Raw genomic sequence first — 20,344 nt, 5'->3', positions numbered from 1 at the left:
TAAAATTCGAGCAAATTATAATTAATATTAAAAATTTAATTACGTCGACTTAATTATTAATTTATTAAGCCGATGTACCCCACCACTATAGTTCCGCGACCTATGTATAAGACCGTGTCTTGAACTGTCAAATTGACGTTTCATTTAACTGATGTCTGATAGCGTTGTGTTCAAATTTGCTTGAATTTTATAAGTTCTAACCTATAATATAAATAACTTGTAGATATGTTAAATATACGACTTTGATCAAAACAGTCTTCCTTATATAATTCTAGAACTTATAACAATGACTACTACTGCAACACCGTGAGTGTTTTAATATTAATACAATATTCGTTGGTGGTGTTTATCGTTAGTTTGTCATTAGCGGTTAAAAATATTTTTGTCAACAGTTACTGGAAGCGGCTGTGGCGCTGGGTATCGTCGCAAAGCCTAACAGAAGAGGAACTAGTGTTGATTTTAGATAAAAATGTTGTTCAAGCTTTGCGCGAAGGTCTTGCAAGTTACAAACCACTCAAACCAGAATCATATACACAACTGCAATCCAAATACCCAGATCAAACTAAGTTATTAAGTGTTGTTCAAACTTTGCAGAATTACATTGTGAGTTTATTTTTGTTTATTTACTACCAACAAGTAGTATAACAACAAACAGTATATTACAAAAGCGAACACAGATATTTATATAAAACAAACTACTTTATGATTTTAAACTTTTTTCCTAATCTGTCATAACACAGAAAATTTAGTGTGTTTAGTTCTATTTTAGTGCATGTAATTTTCTTATAATATGTAAATTTTGTCAAGAATAATTTAATCTTACTTTTAGTAAACTTACACTTTATTTTGCAGGAAATAGATTCTTTTCAAATATGGGATATCTTGAAACATTATTTATGTGATATTTCCTATGGAACCCCTGATAATGCCTTGAAGAATTTAGCCTTTGTGGATACAAGACCAACATTTATTCTTCCAAATGCATGGAATTTCTATTTTTCTGAAAGATTATATCTTCTCAAATTTTTACTTTACATTATTCAATTTCAAAATGACACAAGTCATAAGTATTATAAGCAGTTTGTTAAAGTTATTGATGATATTGGACTTGATTCCTTAAAGTCATCACTTATTGGTCAGTTTGAGAAATTATTAACTGCAACACCTCCACCTAGAAAAATACAAGGGGACTTTGGAAGCGAGACCGTGAGACAGGAATGGGCTGAGTCAAACTTAAGAGAGCAATTAGTGATACTACAGAATCTTATGTTAATAGCCGATAACAGCAATTTTTCAGAAGAAGAATTTATCAATCTCTTTAAATTATTTAGAAAACATAGTTTTGGCAAGAATCAAGGTTTCAATATATTTTTAGAAGAAAGACATAGAGAACCATGTCTGAGAATTATGTATATGGAAGTAGGAATTATAACATTAATATTGGATAAAAATAAAATGTAAGTATAAAATTATTTATTCTGTCTTATGGAATATGTATTATTATTGTACATAGTCTTGCCCTAAATATTGTTTCAAAGAAAAAACATTTTTTCTATTGTATGTAACATTAATTACTATAACAGTGAGTGAGTTTATATACATTAATATAAAACCATTAAAAATATATAAACTTAAGTCTCCATTGGCTGCAATATAGTCCTTTAAACGTTGAGGACAGTTATCAATAGCATGCACTCTTTCCATGAGAACATTCTTCACTGCCAATCATATGGATTGTTTTAGGGACCTTAAATTATCATGGCATTTAGAGTAAGCCATAGTCTCTAAAACTGATTATAAATCTGGACCAGGACCAGGGACTAGATGACGGGCAATCTTTAGCTCTGATGAAGTCCGGAATGTTGGTTACGAACCAAGATTTTTTTTTAATACATAACCTAAACATCCATGGGCTCTTAAGTGCCAATGCTTTATTTTATTTACATTTTAAAATGTCAAACATTTAGGCGTATTGATTTCAACATAGAAACTGTCCAACTTGGTTGGGTGGATTGAGTGTTATGACCCGGCGCCGAGTCTTGCTGAAAGAACCGTTCTTGGTTATTGAACACGGTGTTAAGGGGCTTTACCCTAAGTAACTACCTTCTCAAGAACTACTTCCTAAGTAACTACCTTATCCTTGATATACTTGTGCCGATGTTTTGATGCCTTTTTCACAAGTATATGGCTTAGTCACTGCTTTATAGCTAACTAGCGACCCGCTCCGGCTTCGCACGGGTATAAAATATAATTATAGCCTATGTCATTCACTGAAAAAATGATTAAAATCGATCCAGTAGTTTTGATTTATTCATTACTGCCCGTGACCCGCACGCGTTAACTTAGAGTAAAAGCCGGCCGGAATCGCCGCAAACGCTACGTACCGCGATTTTTAAATCTGTAATATCTTCGAAAATATTCATTTAAATCATTTGCTGTAAAGGGCCATATAGATCTATATTAAATAAAAATATATTTAAGGTATTTAATTGGATAAGGATTAATGCTGTATTGGTTAAAATCGCTTCGAAAATTAGCCATTATGTGTCGTAAAAAGTAAATGACAAAAAAATGTTATTGTGGGATATCCATAAGAGATAGGTATATACCATCGCGGAGTTTTCTGTAGACCTGTTCAATGTGTACAATACTTAGTACATTATTTTGATAAATCTCGTAGGGTTAAGCCTGCGTTTGCAATTTAAGCGAAAAAAAAAATAATTATTTACAACATAACATTAGAAAACTCAAAAATAACAGTATTTCTCCACTATTTAATGGATGTTATTATACATATAAACCTTCCTCTTGAATCAATCTATCTATTAAAAAGAACCGCATCAAAATCCGTTGCGTAGTTTTAAAGATTTAAGCGTACATACATGTGCAGGGACAGAGAAAGCGACTTTGTTTTATACTATGTAGTGATACCCCACCAAACCATCACTAAAGTTGGATAATGCCAACGTTGTACTCTGTCGACTAATTTGGAAGCTTCCTTAGAGCTTTGAGGATAAATATTATGGTTATTTTGTTTGTTAAAATATTGCTCAATTGTAAAAATGTTCTCATCCGTAAACAAAATTTTTCTGTGACCTCTCTTTGCATACTGTTTAAGTAGTTGTTTTGATTCTACTACCCTATTCTTTTTTTAATTATCAGTTAAGAAATGACCAGTGCGTCTCTTATAGGCTGCAAGTCCCAAGTCATCTTTTAAAACACGCAACATGGTTCAAGGTACTGTCTTTATGTCCCAAGATAAAATCTTTTGCTAGGACAAGATTTCTCTGAATTCTTTCCGTTACTGCTTTGTTCGCCTGTTTTCCTACTAACACTAAGTGGACAGCCAGGTCTTTTTATGACACAAACAGGAGGTTTCATTGTACCTGCCATTAGCCCAGTACACAAATATTTGACTCAATACCAAGTGTATGGAGATTTTTAAAAATTGTATCTGGCTTCATACCTATTTTGGGTAATGGAATCACAGTGAATGGTTCTCTTTATCATCACACTCCATTTTAATATCATAAAATATTTTACAGTGTATAGGCGCGACAATGAGAAAACAAGGAACAATCATATAAAAATGACAGTTTTCAAATACAAATGTAATACTTATTTTGTTTATTTTTAAATTTCAACAGTGTTTATGGCCAGACTATGTAAAATAATATAACCAATGAAATAGTTACATGTACATACCTACCTAACAAAATAAATTAATTGTTACCAATATCACATCACCTCATTAATTCATATATATTTTTTTAATTTTATTACAGTTTAAACATGTTTGAATAGGTTTTGGTTTGTGATGAAAATTAAATTTCTTTGGACAACAATTAAAACAACATTTTGTTTTAGCAAGAGTGTAACGAGTTGGATAGACAAGACCAAAGAGACAGTAGAAGGAGAATTGAATAAATTGGAACCAAATGCAGAACACAGTCTTATGCTTATTACTTGGATGATGTTAACATTACAGGTCTTATGGATTTAGTTTTCTTAATGATGAATAATAATATGTTGCAATATTTTAATCTATAACTAAATATAAAAATTAATAAATATTTAAAGTTTGTTCAAAATAATAATACAATGGTCACTTTATTACTGGCCCATGAATAAAATAATATCATTTTATTTAGTGCATACAAATGCATGTGCGAGGCAACCAAAATGTACATATGCTGCATATACATCAAAAATATTTAACAAACGGTCACAAAGTAAACATAATATATAAATAAAATTAAACAATCAATTTAGAATTTTAATCAAATCGGTTTAGGAATATTTATTAGATTTTAATTATCTTCAATTGAATAGGAATTACAAAAGTTATCAATTATTTGGACATTAAAAAAAAACTTGTTAATTTTGAATATTGCAAATTTAAAATCTCCATTAAAAAAGAGAACCTTAACTTATTTTATAAATCATTTGCAGAGTGAATCTTACGCGAAAATGTTTGAGAATCAATACCAGCACTATGGAGCAACGGCACTGAGAATGAAAGTTTTTGTGTTCATCCAACAGATGCTCAACAGTTCAGTGTTCACTGTAAGTTTTATCTTTATTATTTTCTTCTTTATTATAACAGTATGACTATCTAGATATACTTGTATTATTGTATTTCACTTCTCTTAATTCTTGGTATTTAGTTCTTTAGTAATTTTTACAAATATTGACTGAAGCAAAAATGTTTTAGGATAACTCAAAATGTTCACTAGTGACACGACACCGATTGTTTAAACTTTTGAACGAAATGTGTGACAAGTTTGATGGAGATGGTACTTTGAGCCACCAGCCTGGCATCATGCCTTTATGTGCTGACCTCTTAAAGACTCCCAGCTTAGCTGAAGAATTCTGGGAATTATATCAAAGAGATGAACTGTATGGAGTGGTTTCGCTATGGAATACAGCTTTGGAGTACTTTCCTTACAATTTCAATGCGCTGTCTATACTATCAGCTGGATTGGCTGAAGCAGGCAAGGACAGTGTAATAAATGTAAGTATTCAAATTAAACTTTATTTAATATTTTATGCCACACTATGTCTAAAAACAATTTATACCATAATTTGGGTTGATCTGAAGAAATGAATTATTAATCTCTAACTATCTTTAAGCTTTTCTGAAAACCTATTTGTAATGTAGGACAGTATGAATAAATAGATAGGAGATATTTCAATAATTTATAAATTACAATTTTTTTAGCTAATAGCACAACTTAAAAATCTTCCCGTCTACAGTGAGATATATAATCCAAACTCAGTTCCAATAATGTCATTGCAAGCAGATGACGCTATCATTGGACGCGAATATTTTCCTCTGGGTGATGAGTCTTATCGCATCGAAACTGGTTCCAAAGCAACCGTCATGGAAAGAAAAGAAGGCACTATGATACATTTCCGGACTCCATATACCTATTGGACTGTCTTTAATAACGAAATAGAAAAAGCGTTAGATCGCAAGCAAAGTCATCAAAACATAAACGTTACTCTAGAACGAGTTTACGAAGGCACAAGAGTATTAAAAGGTGTTTTGAAAGCGTTGAAAAAGGAAATTCCAAGAATGTTGGTCGGCCCGAGTGAAGGCGTGTTTGATGTTTTGGTTCGGTTTATGAGATCAGATGCACCGCCGTTGCCTCTGTTGATTGAATGTCTCGAAATATGTACGACTTTGATTCAGATATTCCCAAAAGAAGTCCATTTGAGGTTATATATTTAATTTACTAATATATCAGTTTTTTCATGGTAACTATGTTAAGGTTCTACATATAAAAGATAAAATAAAAATTATCTGTGTTATTGGGTGACATGCTTTCAGTTTTGTAGGTGCAAATTTGTCAATAAAACTCCATAAAAGAAACATTTTTTTTTCAGGCTTATCAATACAGGTCTCTTACCACGTATTGTCAACCAACAACTGACTCATGTAGAGTACGCTAATGGAGCATCTTTGGATTCTGCTGCAGTTGGTACTTACTTAGTGACCATCGAACAACCCAGTGGAACTTACGGCTTCTTAGGAACTTACATTGACATGTTGTGTGCCTTTCTAGAGGTGATATGAACTACTTGTTTGATTTTAAAATAAAATGTAAAATTGTAAAATAAAACAACACTTTTATACGAAATTCATAACATAACATACTAATTTATGAATATAAATTTGTCAGTAATTATTAATTATTCTTTTATTTCAGGCATCAGATGATGACAGAATAATAAAAGAAATCATACTGCCAGGTCTAGTACTTATGGTGCGCGAAATTTTTCCAAATGTTTGCGGATGGCGTTACAACAACACTTCAGAAAGGCGTAAACTCTTACAGAGATGTGCTAAACTGTTTACTCTTATTCTCGAGCAGTCTAACACGAAACCAAGCATGACATTGTTGAGAAAAACTTGTGTGTATAGTCTCATGTATACAGAGAATACATTGGAGCTACTGAAAATTATTTCAATTGGTAAATTTAAACATTACGGTTACACCTCTGGAAGATTCATGCTTAATGATTTTTTTTTATTTAACTAATATACATTATTATTAGAAAATAACTTAGATTTAATTCAATTTAATTAAATAATTTGTATCGAATTTGATTTAATAAATGACTTTAAAAGACAATTTAAATAAAAGATAATACTGGCTTTGTAAATTTTACTAAAAATAATACAAATATTTTTTTACTGTCAATTAAATTACAGTAGCTTATTTTTTTTTTTTTTTTCGTTCAAGATGATATACTTTGTTTCCTGCTTTTTAAATATTGCAGTAGCAAAGAATCTTTATCATTAACAGCATTTAGGTTGAATATTTCTTATTATGTTACAAATATTTGTTAAGGCTTGGATTTAGTTTAAATGACGACAACCTTTTTTTTGATTCAATATAAATATTTACTAATTTTTTTCAGGTAACGATCACCTAGAGCATCTAATACAAGAAGATACAAATTGGGTATCAGGTCTCGGTTGTCAATACACATCAACTTTACAGCGATGTCTTGCTATTGTGATGTTTGTACTTCGGCAGAAATCTTTAGTCAGTGATCTAAAAGAGGTCACACCTCTAGAAAGGCTTATATTCGCACAAAATAAACAAAAAGATGAGTTAAAAGTTGTGCCAAAGGTTACGAGCTATATCAACCATGCATTTAATAAGAGTTTGTCGGTGCTCAGCTGCCGTCTACTGAAAAGGTTTGCCGATGTGAGTAAAACATCTAAATAAATAATTGTAACCAATTTTTTGTCTAGAAATCAGTCACAATAACTTTTAAGCAAGAAAAATATCGTATATGTTATCAATAGATATTAAATAAAATATATTATAATATGATATATAACTATAATAGCTCATACTTAATAGAAATTTCAGACATTCAATAAGTATTGGATAAGTAATCTAACGAATAATTTTCAGGGTTTCCAAATGTCATTATTTGCATCACTAGACATGACAGCTTATCAAGTACGAGTGATATTCCTTGATCGTCTCCGAGATGAATATGAAACAATTGAACTGAAAATCGCTATATTAGATTTTGTAACCACCTGTGTCGGTAAACAACCAGGACTTACCGAGGCTTTCTTTATGATGAACCACGAAAAAGTTAAAGCAGAAGAAAAAGAGAAAGATAATCAAAATAAAGAAGTTACTCCCCAAACAGAGCCAGATGACAGTTTTGAAGGTATCCTTGGATATATGGCCGATTATCTTGGAACTGTGAAGGCAGTAAGTATTTTAAATTCTGTGAGAATATTTACTTATTCTGTAAGAATGTGACTGATATATATACATATATATTATTAAATCCACACATATTTATTTTTAGATTGACTTAGGTATTGGTTAAATAAATAAAGAAATAATCAAATGTAATTTTTTTAGTCTTGATGTCATTTGTTACACCTCAATATATCTTCAACGTTTTCCTGTCATATCGGAAGTAGAAGTAGAAGCATGAAATTTTATTTTTAGGATTTTGACTGCATAATCTGCATATTACATTATACACTTCTTGAGCTCCTTAATTTCAATATTATCAATTGCTACGAGAGCAAAACCGTTGCCAAATGCTAGTTATATTACAATTATGGTACAATCGTCTTAAATTAATAACACATAAACCTAAGCAATTATCATCAGTAATCAAACTATTATTATTTACAGGATGCTAAATTACTGCATAGTCCACTACTGGCATGTATTATGGCCCTATTTCATGCTTTGTGGAAGAACAATATGCAAATTTTAGTCAAGAAACTTCGGGAACACCCGAAGTTTTGGGAACACATGACCAGTCCCCTTTTTAGTGAAATTCAACCAGAACTACGAACATATAGTCAAATATTTAATGTCCTCGGAATCGAACTTTTCGTTTCAAGAGGAAAACTTGAGAGTAATTTCAAGGATATGTTAGAATTATTTTTTGATACTAATAAGAAACACTTGGATGATTGGATAGAATATATATTTTCATTAAAAGGTAGAGGTAGTGAAGAGGATGTCGTCGACAAAGTACCAGTGTGGCTAGGTCTTCTTACATCTTGGAAAGATTTTACTACAATCTTCTGTAAATGTTTGCCTATAAGTCTGAATATTGCACACAAGACGAAAATGGTAGCGCCTTGCATGACTGCATTATTAAATGAATTGGACGATCTAAAAGATGGCAGACTTGTTGTTATTTTAGCAGAACTGTACGTTATTATGCTAGCAAATTGGAAAGATGATTGTTTTGATAATCGTAAAACTAGCGCCAAGCAAATTGATAATTTGTTAACTAATACTGCTATCGTTTATGAGTGTCTACATCCACGAGCTATTCGTTCTATATTGTCCATCGGAACGGTTGCTATTAGCAGCTTGGATTACGAAATAAAGGCAAATAGTGTGCTAGCTCAAAGTATTATACGTTCCGTCACTAATATTAATAGTTTGGAATTGGAAAAATTGTTTGATGAAATAAGAGACGAGAAGATAAATGGTGCCAAACAAAACCCAAACGAAGATATACCGCCTATAGTTTTATCACTAGCCATGCTTGAACAATGCTTGGATTTATACGACGATATGTTTTCTGGCCTATCTCAGTGGTTCCAGTCCACGAAGTTTATAAATAAGTTGCTCTGTTATCTACAAATTTGCTTACAAAATAAAAAATACTATCAGACATCTTTAGCTGCCCTGAGATGTTTGACAGCGTACTCTAGAGGTCCATTCTGTAAAGATCTACTGATGAGCGATGTTGACCAATTTCTATGGATGCAACTTCTACCGCCGAAGTTTGAAAACAACGGTAATGGGAACAACCCTTTGTCTTGGAAACATCAAGAGTGGTGGCGTGTCTATGGTTACGGATTAGATTTTATATCGATGATGTTGATGAAACATGGACAATTCTTCGCCGGCGAAGCGATCACCTTTGTCGGTGTTCATCTGGAACATCTCATCGAAACAGTTTTACTTCCTCGTCAAGTGTATAACCTAGATGCGTTGAATTTATGCGCATCGACTCTCAACCTCATCGTTCAGATGGTGAAGTTCGAAGCGAGATGGCGGCTTCAAAACATTAACTCATTAATTGGCATAATGGTAAGTTCATGCAACACATTATTGATCACTATCAAGTCAATATGCTGTGTGGTTACAACATCAAAGAATATAGTTCGTAAGATGCGACTAAGGGATAACACAGTTCCACTATTACCTTGGAACTTAAAAAGCCGACCGATGGCTGGATAACCATCCAACTGCTGGCTTTGAAATGCACAGGCCGAAGACGGGCAGCAGCGTCTTCGGTGTGACAAAGCCAGCCCTGCGGTAACCAACCCGCCTGCCCAGCTTGGTGACTATGGGCAAAACACACGAGTTCACGTCATTTTTGGCGTGAACTTGTGAAGGCCTATGTCCAGTAGTGGACTGCGAAAGGCTGCTGTGATGATCAAGTCAATAACTCTGATAATGTACATTTTGGTTGTACGGCAGTAACCGTGATTATAATTTCGGGTAAAGTTTTAGATTAAGAATCATTGAATTTCGGGACTTTGGGGGGAAGGGGAGAGGGAGGGTGAGGTACGCGACCCCCGGTACCACTGCCACACTAAATTCATTGTTTTTGCCTAAATAACTGTAAAAGGCAAAGGTCTAAGACCTAGGTCTAAAAAGGTTTTTACTTAAATATATTTTGTTTTTACTTATTTACTGTTATATACGAAATATATTCAATATTAAATTAATTTTTAATAATTGTTACTGAATATATAAAAACATGACGTGAATTAAATTAAATTTTTTTTTAACCTAATCATCTAAGCTCAAATCAGACCATTTATCGGCATAATTTGTGGATAGTGGGGTGCTCCGATTCGGTTTTGGATATCTCCATTACCATTGGTTTCCGAATGATGGCAGTGTTACCTAGTGTAGCTCCTCCTCCACCCCCTGCCCTCCACCCCCCCAAAACCCTATAATTCGATGGTTCTTAATCTAAGACATAGCCTAATTTCGACCCCCCCGTCCGTGACGCGCGTGCGCGCAGCGCGGCGCGAGCGCGTGCCTGCAGCAGTGCGTGCTGCTGCTGCTGCGCGCGCGCCGCTCGCCCGAGCTCACGCCGCAGCCCGACGACCAGCCGCCGGCCGCGCCGCCCGCGCCCGCCGCGCTGCACAGGTGATCTCACCCTCTCCTTTCCACACGACTAGGTCGGCGTGCAAGCCTATGTACCTGGTGCCAAGCGATTACCGTAACTCACAGACGCCTGCAACACCAGAAGCATCGCAAACTTTTTGCCGACCCTATCCTCGACCCTCCCCAGTACCTACTTGAAAGCAGTGTTATTTGTGAGTAGGTAAAAGTATAGTGAGTCTGCTGCAAATTTTGATCAAGATATTTTCTGCTGCGCCCTACTTCAATAAAATTGTGCCGTGTATGTGTCACACCGAGACTATATCTTTAAAAGTGTAATTATAATTTGAACTGTGTTAAAGTGTGCACGGTAAGGCATTTACTTTTTGTGTATGTATCCAACTAGTAATTTACTTCAGCCTATCACACTCCACTTCTTTACATAGGCCTCCCTAAGTCTCCAACTCTTGGTTTATGCTCATAGTCATCACGCTGGGCAGGCGGGTTGGTGACCGCAGGGCTGACTTGTCTTCGGTCCGTGTATTGTTATCCCGTCTTGGGTCGGCTTTTTAACTAAACTAGTGAATTTTATTCATTTAAGTGTTCGTAATAACAAATGTCATTTACAGAATATTGGAAATTCTTCACATGGCAACACTCTGCCTGCTGTCGTTCAGTCCAGACTTGCTATCCCTTTTGGCTGATCCAGAGTTAGATACTGAACGATGGCAACCGATTGTTGAACTCCACTTTGGTGCACCGAAAATCACATACGAGCAGTTCCCTCAACTCACTTTCGGAACTATTCTGCCTGCGATTTGCTTGCTCACAAAATCGTTAAATCACGTTAGTATTTTTTTTTTATTGAGATTGTTTGACTAGGCTATCATTTAACATCACAAATGAGATTAATGCTTGAACTAAACCCTTTATCAATATTTAATAGAAATAATTGTGTTCGTTCACAAGTAAAAAAAAAACCGACTTGAATTTACTACAAACAAAAAATTACAAAAATACTCAGCAGATCTCGGTCGAAAAAGAATCATCAAAATCGGTAGACCCAATAAAAAGTTACACCAAAAAAAAAAATGCAGTCGAATTGAGCTACTCTTCATTTTTTTAATTAGTTAAAAAAATAAAAATAACTGCATCATATTACAAAGCTCCAGTACAAGCATTACGATATAAAAAAAAAAACATGAAAATCTAAAGCTACTTGATTCAAATAGCCTTCAAAACCACTTTTGAACTGTAATGTTACAAATTATACTACACTTAATTAATTATAGTTAAAATTCAAGCTAGCACCGATTCGGAATGTAGATTCTGCAGAGGAGAATCGACAAGAAGGTGGCAGTATGTGGTAACAATTCCGCGCGTGTCCCCCAGGCGTACCACTCGGAGGAGGCGAGCGGCGCGCGCTCCCCGCGCGGGAGGCGGCGTGCGTGCTCGTGCGGCGCGGCGGGAGGCGGGGCGGGCGCGGGGGGCGGGGCGGGCGCGGCGGGCAGTCCGGGCGCGCGCGCGGCGCGCAGCGAGTCCGCGGGCAGCATGTCGTCGGCCGCCAGCGCGCTGCCCGCGCCCAGCGAGCGCCTCGTGGCCGGCGCGCTCGAGGCCACCGTCACGCTGCTGGCCTCGCAGGTACTTGGGACGCGGCTGCGCCTCCTGGACGAAAGACTCCAGGAAAAAAATGTTGGGAGGGATCTCGTGTGAAACAACTGACCGAGAGTGATGTTCGCGAGGTACCTTGCAAGCAGGACTGATTTTTAAACATGACGTTAATCGTTCTTAAGGAGTAAACTGAAATCGCATGTCCGAACTGACACGCATACTGATTTACTTATTACTGACATTACAATTTTTCACTTCTTGCGTATAAATTTTTGTAGTAGTTTAAGTTTTAACATAAAGTAAAACATACAAAGTTGTAGCACTTTAATTTTATAGATAACAACTAGCTGTGCCCGCGGCTTCGCCCGCGTTGAAATCAGTTTGTCACAAAGTTTTCCCGGCAAACTTCCAGGGAAACTCTCATCAAAATCGGCTTTGCCGTTCCGTAAACCTTCCTCTTGAATTTGTGAAACCGCATGAAAATCCGTTAAGTAGATTTTGAGGGAATCGGTCACATACGCTTTTGGGAACTTTGTTTTATAATACACTAACTGTTGTCCGCGACTACGTCCGCGTGGTTATGAAGATATGCATTACTATTAATTATATCTATTTTATTTCAGTCACTTGAAATGCTTATCACTCAGTAACTTTTTCAAAGGCACAATTTAGTATAATTTAATAGTTATTTTTATAAAACCTCTCTATACACCACATTTTTAGTTTTATTTTCAGGCTGCAGTATGAATAACCTATCAGGCGAACTTGTTGCTACTGTATATGTTTCATACAAACTATCAACCCCAATTAAACCTCCTTAGCGATGGAATATCGCAAAATCCGTTCTTAGCGGACGTCTACTAACTATAATCTACCTCCCTGCCAAATTTCATCTTTGTCCATCTTGGATGGATGGACCATCCAGCGGTTTTTAAGTTCTCGTGATGTCAATCAGTGACCTTTCTCTTTTATATATATAGATTACGATGTATTATTTGGTCACTTCCTCGCCATCTATAGAGCATACATTTTAAATTTCAAGTCTCCTACCTTAATAACATATGACTTTCATATAAACTTCCAACCCCCGTTTTATCCCCTTATGGATCGAGTTTCGTAAAATCCGTTCTCAGCGGATGTTTACGCCCTATAAGGAACCTATCTGCAAAATTTCAAGTTTGTAGCTGTTATAGTTTCAGAGATTTCGTGATGAGTGAGTCAACCTACCATACCCCATTTTAACCCCAAAAAGGAGTTGATTTCTAAAGATACATTATTTGAACACCTTCTCACTATCTATAGAGCATACATTTTAAATTTCAAGTCTCTTCCTCCAAAAACATAGGACTTTCATACAAACTTCCAACCCCCGTTTTATCCCCTTAGGGGTAGAGTTTCATAAAATTCGTTCTTAGCAAATGTATACGCCCTATAAGAAACGTACCTGCCAAATTTCAAGTTTGTAGGTATTATAGTTTCGGAGATTTCGTGATGAGTGAATCAACCTACCATCCCCAGTTTTAACCCCAAAACGGAGTTGATTTCTAAATATACATTATTTGGACACCTTCTCAACATCTATAGAGCATACATTTTAAATTTCAAGTCTCTTATTTCAAAAACATAGGACTTTCATACAAACTTCCAACCCCCGTTTTATCACCTTAGGGGTCGAGTTTCATAAAATTCGTTCTTAGCAAATGTATATGCCATATAAGGAACCTACTTGCCAATTTTCAAATTTGTAGCTGTTATAGTTTCGGAGATTTCGTGATGAGTAAGTCAACCTACCATCCCCCGTTTTAACCCCAAAAGGGAGTTGATTTCTAAAGATACATTATTTGAACACCTTCTCACTATCTATAGAGCATACATTTTAAATTTCAAGTCTCTTCCTCCAAAAACATAGGACTTTCATACAAACTTCCAACCCCCGTTTTATCCCCTTAGGGGTAGAGTTTCATAAAATTCGTTCTTAGCAAATGTATACGCCCTATAAGAAACGTACCTGCCAAATTTCAAGTTTGTAGGTATTATAGTTTCGGAGATTTCGTGATGAGTGAATCAACCTACCATCCCCCGTTTTAACCCCAAAATGGAGTTGATTTCTAAATATACATTATTTGGACACCTTCTCACCATCTATAGAGCATACATTTTAAATTTCAAGTCTCTTACTTCAAAAACATAGGACTTTCATACAAACTTCCAAACCCCGTTTTACCCCCTTAGGGGTCGAGTTTTGTAAAACCCGTTCTTAGCAAATGTCTACGCCCTATAAGAAGCCTATCTGCCAAATTTCAAGTTTGTAGGTGTTATAGTTTTGGAGATTTCGTGATGAGTGAGTAAACCTACTATCCCCCGTTTTAACCCCAAAAGGGAGTTGATTTCTAAAGATTCATTATTTGAACACCTTCTCATCATCTATAAGGTATACATTTTAAATTTCAAGTCTCTTACTTCAAAACCATGGGACTTTCTTACAAACTTCCAACCCCCTTTTTACCCCCTTAAGGGTCGAATTTTGTAAAATTCGTTCTTAGCGGATGTCTACGCCCTATAAGGAGCCTTTCTGCCAAATTTCAAGTTTGTAACTGTTATAGTTTCGGAGATTTCGTGATCAGTGAGCTGACCTCCCCCCGTTTTAACCCAAAAAGGGGTTGATTTCTAAATATACATTATTTGGACACCTTTTCACCATCTATCTATAGAGCTTACATTTTAAATTTCAAGTCTCTTACGTCAAAAACATGGGACTCTCATACAAACTTCCAACCCCCATTTTACCCCCTTAGGGGTTGAGTTTCGTAAAATCCGTTCTTAGCGGATGTCTACGTCCTATAAGGAGCCTACTTGCCAAATTTCAAGTTTGTAGGTGTTATAGTTTCGGAGATTTCGTGATGAATGACCTTTCGCGTTTATATATATTATAGATATAGATATAGATTACGGCTTTCACTTCGTTTCTACACCGGTTAGGTTGATTAATATTTACAATGATCAATAACCACAAGCTTTACTCCTATTAGTATAAGCGTATTTCATATCATATATAACTACAGGGTTTCGCTTTCGAATGATAAAATATTTGTTAAAATCTGTGTTTTCTTTTTTTATATCACACTTTATCGATCACACAAAAACAAACTAATATTTTTTTTTTTACGATCAAAAATAAATTAGAGAAAATATTAGATGATAATGATGACTCTTTACGATATTACTGTCAAAGGGGACTGTCCACTTTGTATGGGGGTTTCGGCCCCGAGTGGAAAGTCACTGAGAATAATAATTATATATTAAGTTAGTAGTACTAACAAGTAGGAATTAGAAAAATGATATAGTTTTGTGTCCAGGTGTTTCTTTTTTGTTTTTTTGTGGATAATTACAAGAAGGTTTCTGAAATAAAAAATCATTGTTTTTGTTATTTTTGTTCTACTAATCGGATTCGTACGTTAACAGAATGTTATCTTAAAAATAGGCAGGTAGATTTATAAAATCTTGAAACCATTTCCAGCCCAAAAACCAAATAATTGTCATGACATGGGCACAACAACCTACTGTCCGTCGACCAACCATGCAGTTGCAATAATATTTTTTTATGGCTTCTCTGCCTGACCTTTATTGTTTACATATAAAATAAATACAAAATATATTTTCCTACTTATAAATATGCCTACTGTGTATTTTACGTCGCAGTAGTGATGAATTCTCGGTTGACGGAAAACCTTTCAGTAGGTTGCTATATCACTATGAAAGAATATGGAAGTCAAATGAATGTATGACGCAAAAGTCTGTAGTTTAGGGTTGCCATAACAAATAATATTTTCAATAAACGAAATAAATCGATTAAATCGATAATCGAATTTAATATAATTAATTGCTTGCTTTTTATGTAGTCAATAACAATGTTTCTAAAATAGTTTATTTTTCATCAAAGTTATTTTTTTTTTACTAAATACACTTTTATAGATTTCTTTTCTTATTACATAATTCGATTTAACAATACTTTTAATCGATTTTAACAAATAATTGATTTAAAAATATTTTAAAATCGATTGTTCGTTAATAATAATTGTTTGTTTAAGACTGGCAACGTGGTATAATCAAATCACCAACCGGAAATAACTAGACGTACATAATTAATGAATTAAAATACTTATTAAATAAACTTTTTATCAGTTTATATTGATACAACTGAAAATCACGAATAATCATGATATAATATATGAAAATTTTTGGTATATTTGTTTTTTTGTATAAATTCTGTTCACGCTGGGCCGAAAATGGACAGTCCCCTTTATTTAATCCAGTGTAAATGATGTTTTTGTTTTTGTAGGCACTACTAGCTGTTCGTGATCCGCATGTCCCAACTCGCCATAAACAACTACTGCGACGCGAGCTCGCATCTGAACTAACCGTTTTCCACGACTTCGTTCGCAAACGTATTCTCTGCGCAGCGCACTCCCGCCCCCATCTCGTCCGCAATAAGTTAGGCATGTGGCCGCTCGCCGCTAACGAGGAAGAAACAAAGAGGATCGAGGAGGCTAGAAAAGAGAAAAATCCCAGTATCAGCGATGATAACGACAAGGAACTCCCTCCGCCGCCACCGCCTAAGCGGTCAACCCACGACTCCATGCGCGAGTACATTCTCCGCAAGCACTACCTGGACAAATGTGCCCAAACCCCTACCAAGGATCCGCCGTTGCCCGTTTCACATTCTACACCCGCGTCCGACAAGAAGAAAGACATATCGCGGACCTCGAAGCGCGTGTCGTGGGCCGACACGACGACGGACAGCGATGATACTCTCGATAACTCACAGGGCATTGAAACCATATACTCAAATTTAACAGATGTACAAATTAATAATGATGAGGATTATTTCCACTTCATGTCTATCGTGTTTTTTTACATTTGCCAATCTGAGATATAGTATTTTTTTTTTTGTTTCTTTAAGCTTAATAAATCGTTTTACATTTTTTATTGTTTTTTTTTTAAATATCGAATGTGGAACATTTAACATTATCATTTAGGGGAGAAGGATGAAAAATGTGCTACGGTGCCTACCGTAGCACATTTTTCATATTTAGACTTAACAAATCAATTGTAAAAATAAGTGAATTAACATATTTTTCTTGAGTTCCTTAGTCTCTAATTAGTTTATAAATCATAAGACTTTTTAATTTAACAAAAACAGTATTATAAAAACTTAATTTTCTAAAAAGCCAAATTTGTTCAACTACTACTTCTACTTCCTCATGGGCACATTTGAATTTACATGGGGGCTGAGCAGTTTTGAAAGATAGGTTGCAGAAAAAAAAAAGAACATAGAGTATTAGTTTGTTGTTATAGTTGTTATTATCATTAAATATATTTACACAGACTTAAAATTAAGCATACAATAAACTGCTAATCTTGTATTAAAGTAAAGGAACTTAAAATAATAGTTTTTAATTCAGTCAGACTTTGTCTTTGGTGACAAATTAAAAAATCAACAAGTTCCAATCTGCCCCTGTGTTAAGGTGCCTCCTTCTCCCGTATCATCAATGATATTTTTTATTTTTCAGCAATTTCTTGCTTGATCGGGATTTGGTGGCATCGATTCCATAGATCCTCGTTGCTGATAGTGTTCGGCCAGAATCTACGCAGGATGAATCCTAGGCATTTGTTGACGACACTTGTAGCTTGCACGTTAGACCCTTTGTCTCTTTCCATGTCTTGCAGCCGAAGAGCAAGACAGACCACTAAGGAATCGACGAGGGAAATCTTGATCCGCTGGGTGAGCACGTTCGGATCCCAGACCGGTTTTAATTGGGCAAAGGCGCCTTTCGCTTTTTTGGTTCGCGCGTCGATGTCGTCATTAGAGCCTCCGCTGTTGGTCACGGTGCTGCCGAGATATACGAATTTCTCGACAGATTCCAGCGGTGTACCGTTGAGTCTGCGATTGTCGCATGACTGAATTCGCATTTCGATGGTCTTCCTAGCATTGATTCGTAGCCTCTTATCTTGAGCTACCTCTCGTAATGAGTCCACCTTCATTTGTAGGTCGGGCAGTGAAGACGAGATCAACACTATGTCGTCCGAATATTCGAGGTCCTCCAGGTGCGAGCTATCGTTCTATGCGATGCCTCTAGGTGTCTCGGTTACCTTCTGCATGACGTCGTCGAGCAGGACGACGAAGAGCAGCGGCGACAGGAGGCAGCCCTGTTTGACTCCTGCAGTTATCAAAATTGGTTCCCCTAGGGCTTGTACTGTGTGGCTACGGTACTAAAGAATATGGCCACCCCCTCTCTTCCCGTGGGTGTCGTAAGAGGCGACTGAGGGATAATACGGTTCGGCTACCACCTTGGAACTTAAAAAGCCGACCGATGGCGGGATAACCATCCGACTGCTGGCTTTGAAATACACAGGCCGAAGACGGGCAGCAGCGTCTTCGGTGCGACAAAGCTAGCCCTGCGGTCACCAACCCGCCTGCCCAGCGTGGTGACTATGGGCAAAACACATGAGTTCACGTTATTTTTGGCGTAAACTTGTGGAGGCCTATGTCCAGCAGTGGACTGTATAGGCTGTAATGATGATGATGATGAGGGCTTGGTCGTGCACTACTTTGCGAGTACTGCTATTATATAGGGACTGGATTATACCTGTATACTTGCTCGACTGTGGATGTATGTGGATTTAATTAAGTTTGAGAGTGATTTAAGTACCTATTTAGGGTAATAAAACAAGCTTATTAAATATTAATATAATATTTTCAAACAAATATATTGTAGTCTGTACAAAATAAAAATACGAAGGAAATTAACTATCATGAATCTCATATGTTACGAAAGACAAACTAAAATGTATTTTTTATGTGAGGGTGGAAAACGAAAACGAAACATGTTTCTTAGGTTGAAATATTGCAACTGAATTTTGAAACATATATCTTCACCCGATTGAGATGAAATTTTATATACTCGTTTAGTTTGGGTGGTTTGGATGACAGTGGATGGTCAGTTATTTGACGTCATTTTAAATTTAACATAGCGGAGCAAAAACGGTGAATACATCTCTCACCTTCGTTTCGCCGACGATATCGTCATCTTTGCGGAGACGTTGGATGAGTTAGGCCACATGCTGGCCGGCCTAAACGAGTCCTCCGGACGTGTCGGTCTGAATTGGGACAAAACGAAAGTTATGTTTAACAACCAAGTCATACCGAGACCGGTATCGGTAGATGGTACACTTCTCGAAGTTGTTCAGGATTATATTTACCTAGGTCATACTATCCAACTAGGCCGCAACAACTTCGAGAAGGAGGCCGATAGGGGGATTCGGTTGGGCTGGGCGGTTTTTGGCAGGCTTTGTCAAGTCTTCACTTCGAAGATTCCACAATGCTTCAAAACAAAGGTCTTCGAGCAATGCGTACTGCCTGTGTTAATATACGGAGCTGAGACGTAGACACTGACGAAGGGACTGGTCCATAAGTTTAAAGTTGCTCAACGTGCAATGGAACGGGCTATATTTGGGGTTTCTCTCAAAGATAGGATTAGAAATGAGACTATCCGCGAGAGAACGAGGCTAAGATCTAGACTAGGAAAAACCGAATTATGGGGTTTTTGGGTGTGGAGGGCGGAGGGTGTAGGGGAATCTATACAAGGTAACACTGTCACACCTCAAAACCCCATGGTTATGGAGATATCCATGGTTAAAGTTTTGAGGTTAGAAGAAGAATTTAAAGCTATTATAATACCTTTGAGCTCGTACTGTTTGTATTGTGTGACAAATCGACACTTTAAACAAAATAACGCGTCAGACATAATATTCTAATAAAATTAGTAACATTGCGTGCTAGAATATAAGTTTAGAAATTCGAAAAATACCCAAAACCGAATCGGAGCACCTCACTGTCCACGTGGTCTTGGTCTGTCCTACCCCTAGAGTGTTTTTTTTATGCCGCGGAGGCACGGAGGGAGGGCAGCCCTCGCACGCAAGGGCGGAAGGGCTGCACTTCCCGCAGCGCCGGAGCCAAGCGTTCCTCTAACTTTAAAGGTGGTAGATTAATTTGAAAAAACGCGTGTGAAATGTGAAAATAACGTGTGAAAGCTACG

The 20,344-nt window shown here is 36.3% G+C and overlaps 1 protein-coding gene across 1 annotated transcript; it reads left to right on the top strand.

The window, feature by feature from the left end:
* The first annotated feature begins 262 nt into the window (after positions 1 to 262).
* On the top strand, positions 263 to 17,230 carry LOC123667601 (nucleoporin Nup188). Its single transcript, XM_045601500.1, has 16 exons — positions 263 to 306; positions 393 to 603; positions 853 to 1,457; positions 3,868 to 3,988; positions 4,453 to 4,566; positions 4,715 to 5,014; positions 5,222 to 5,721; positions 5,890 to 6,070; positions 6,213 to 6,477; positions 6,928 to 7,220; positions 7,434 to 7,745; positions 8,184 to 9,608; positions 10,555 to 10,682; positions 11,267 to 11,483; positions 12,030 to 12,278; positions 16,588 to 17,230. Exons 1-16 carry the CDS (start codon positions 287 to 289, stop codon positions 17,182 to 17,184), a joined length of 5,538 nt encoding a protein of 1,845 aa, XP_045457456.1. The 5' UTR covers positions 263 to 286; the 3' UTR covers positions 17,185 to 17,230.
* Positions 17,231 to 20,344: the final 3,114 nt, after the last annotated feature.

The sequence above is a fragment of the Melitaea cinxia genome, chromosome 1 (genome assembly GCF_905220565.1).
Source record: "Melitaea cinxia chromosome 1, ilMelCinx1.1, whole genome shotgun sequence".
Classification (NCBI taxonomy): Eukaryota; Metazoa; Arthropoda; class Insecta; order Lepidoptera; family Nymphalidae; genus Melitaea; species Melitaea cinxia.
The sequence above is the reverse complement of the archived record's forward strand: the minus strand, read 5'-3'. Positions and strand labels throughout refer to the sequence as shown.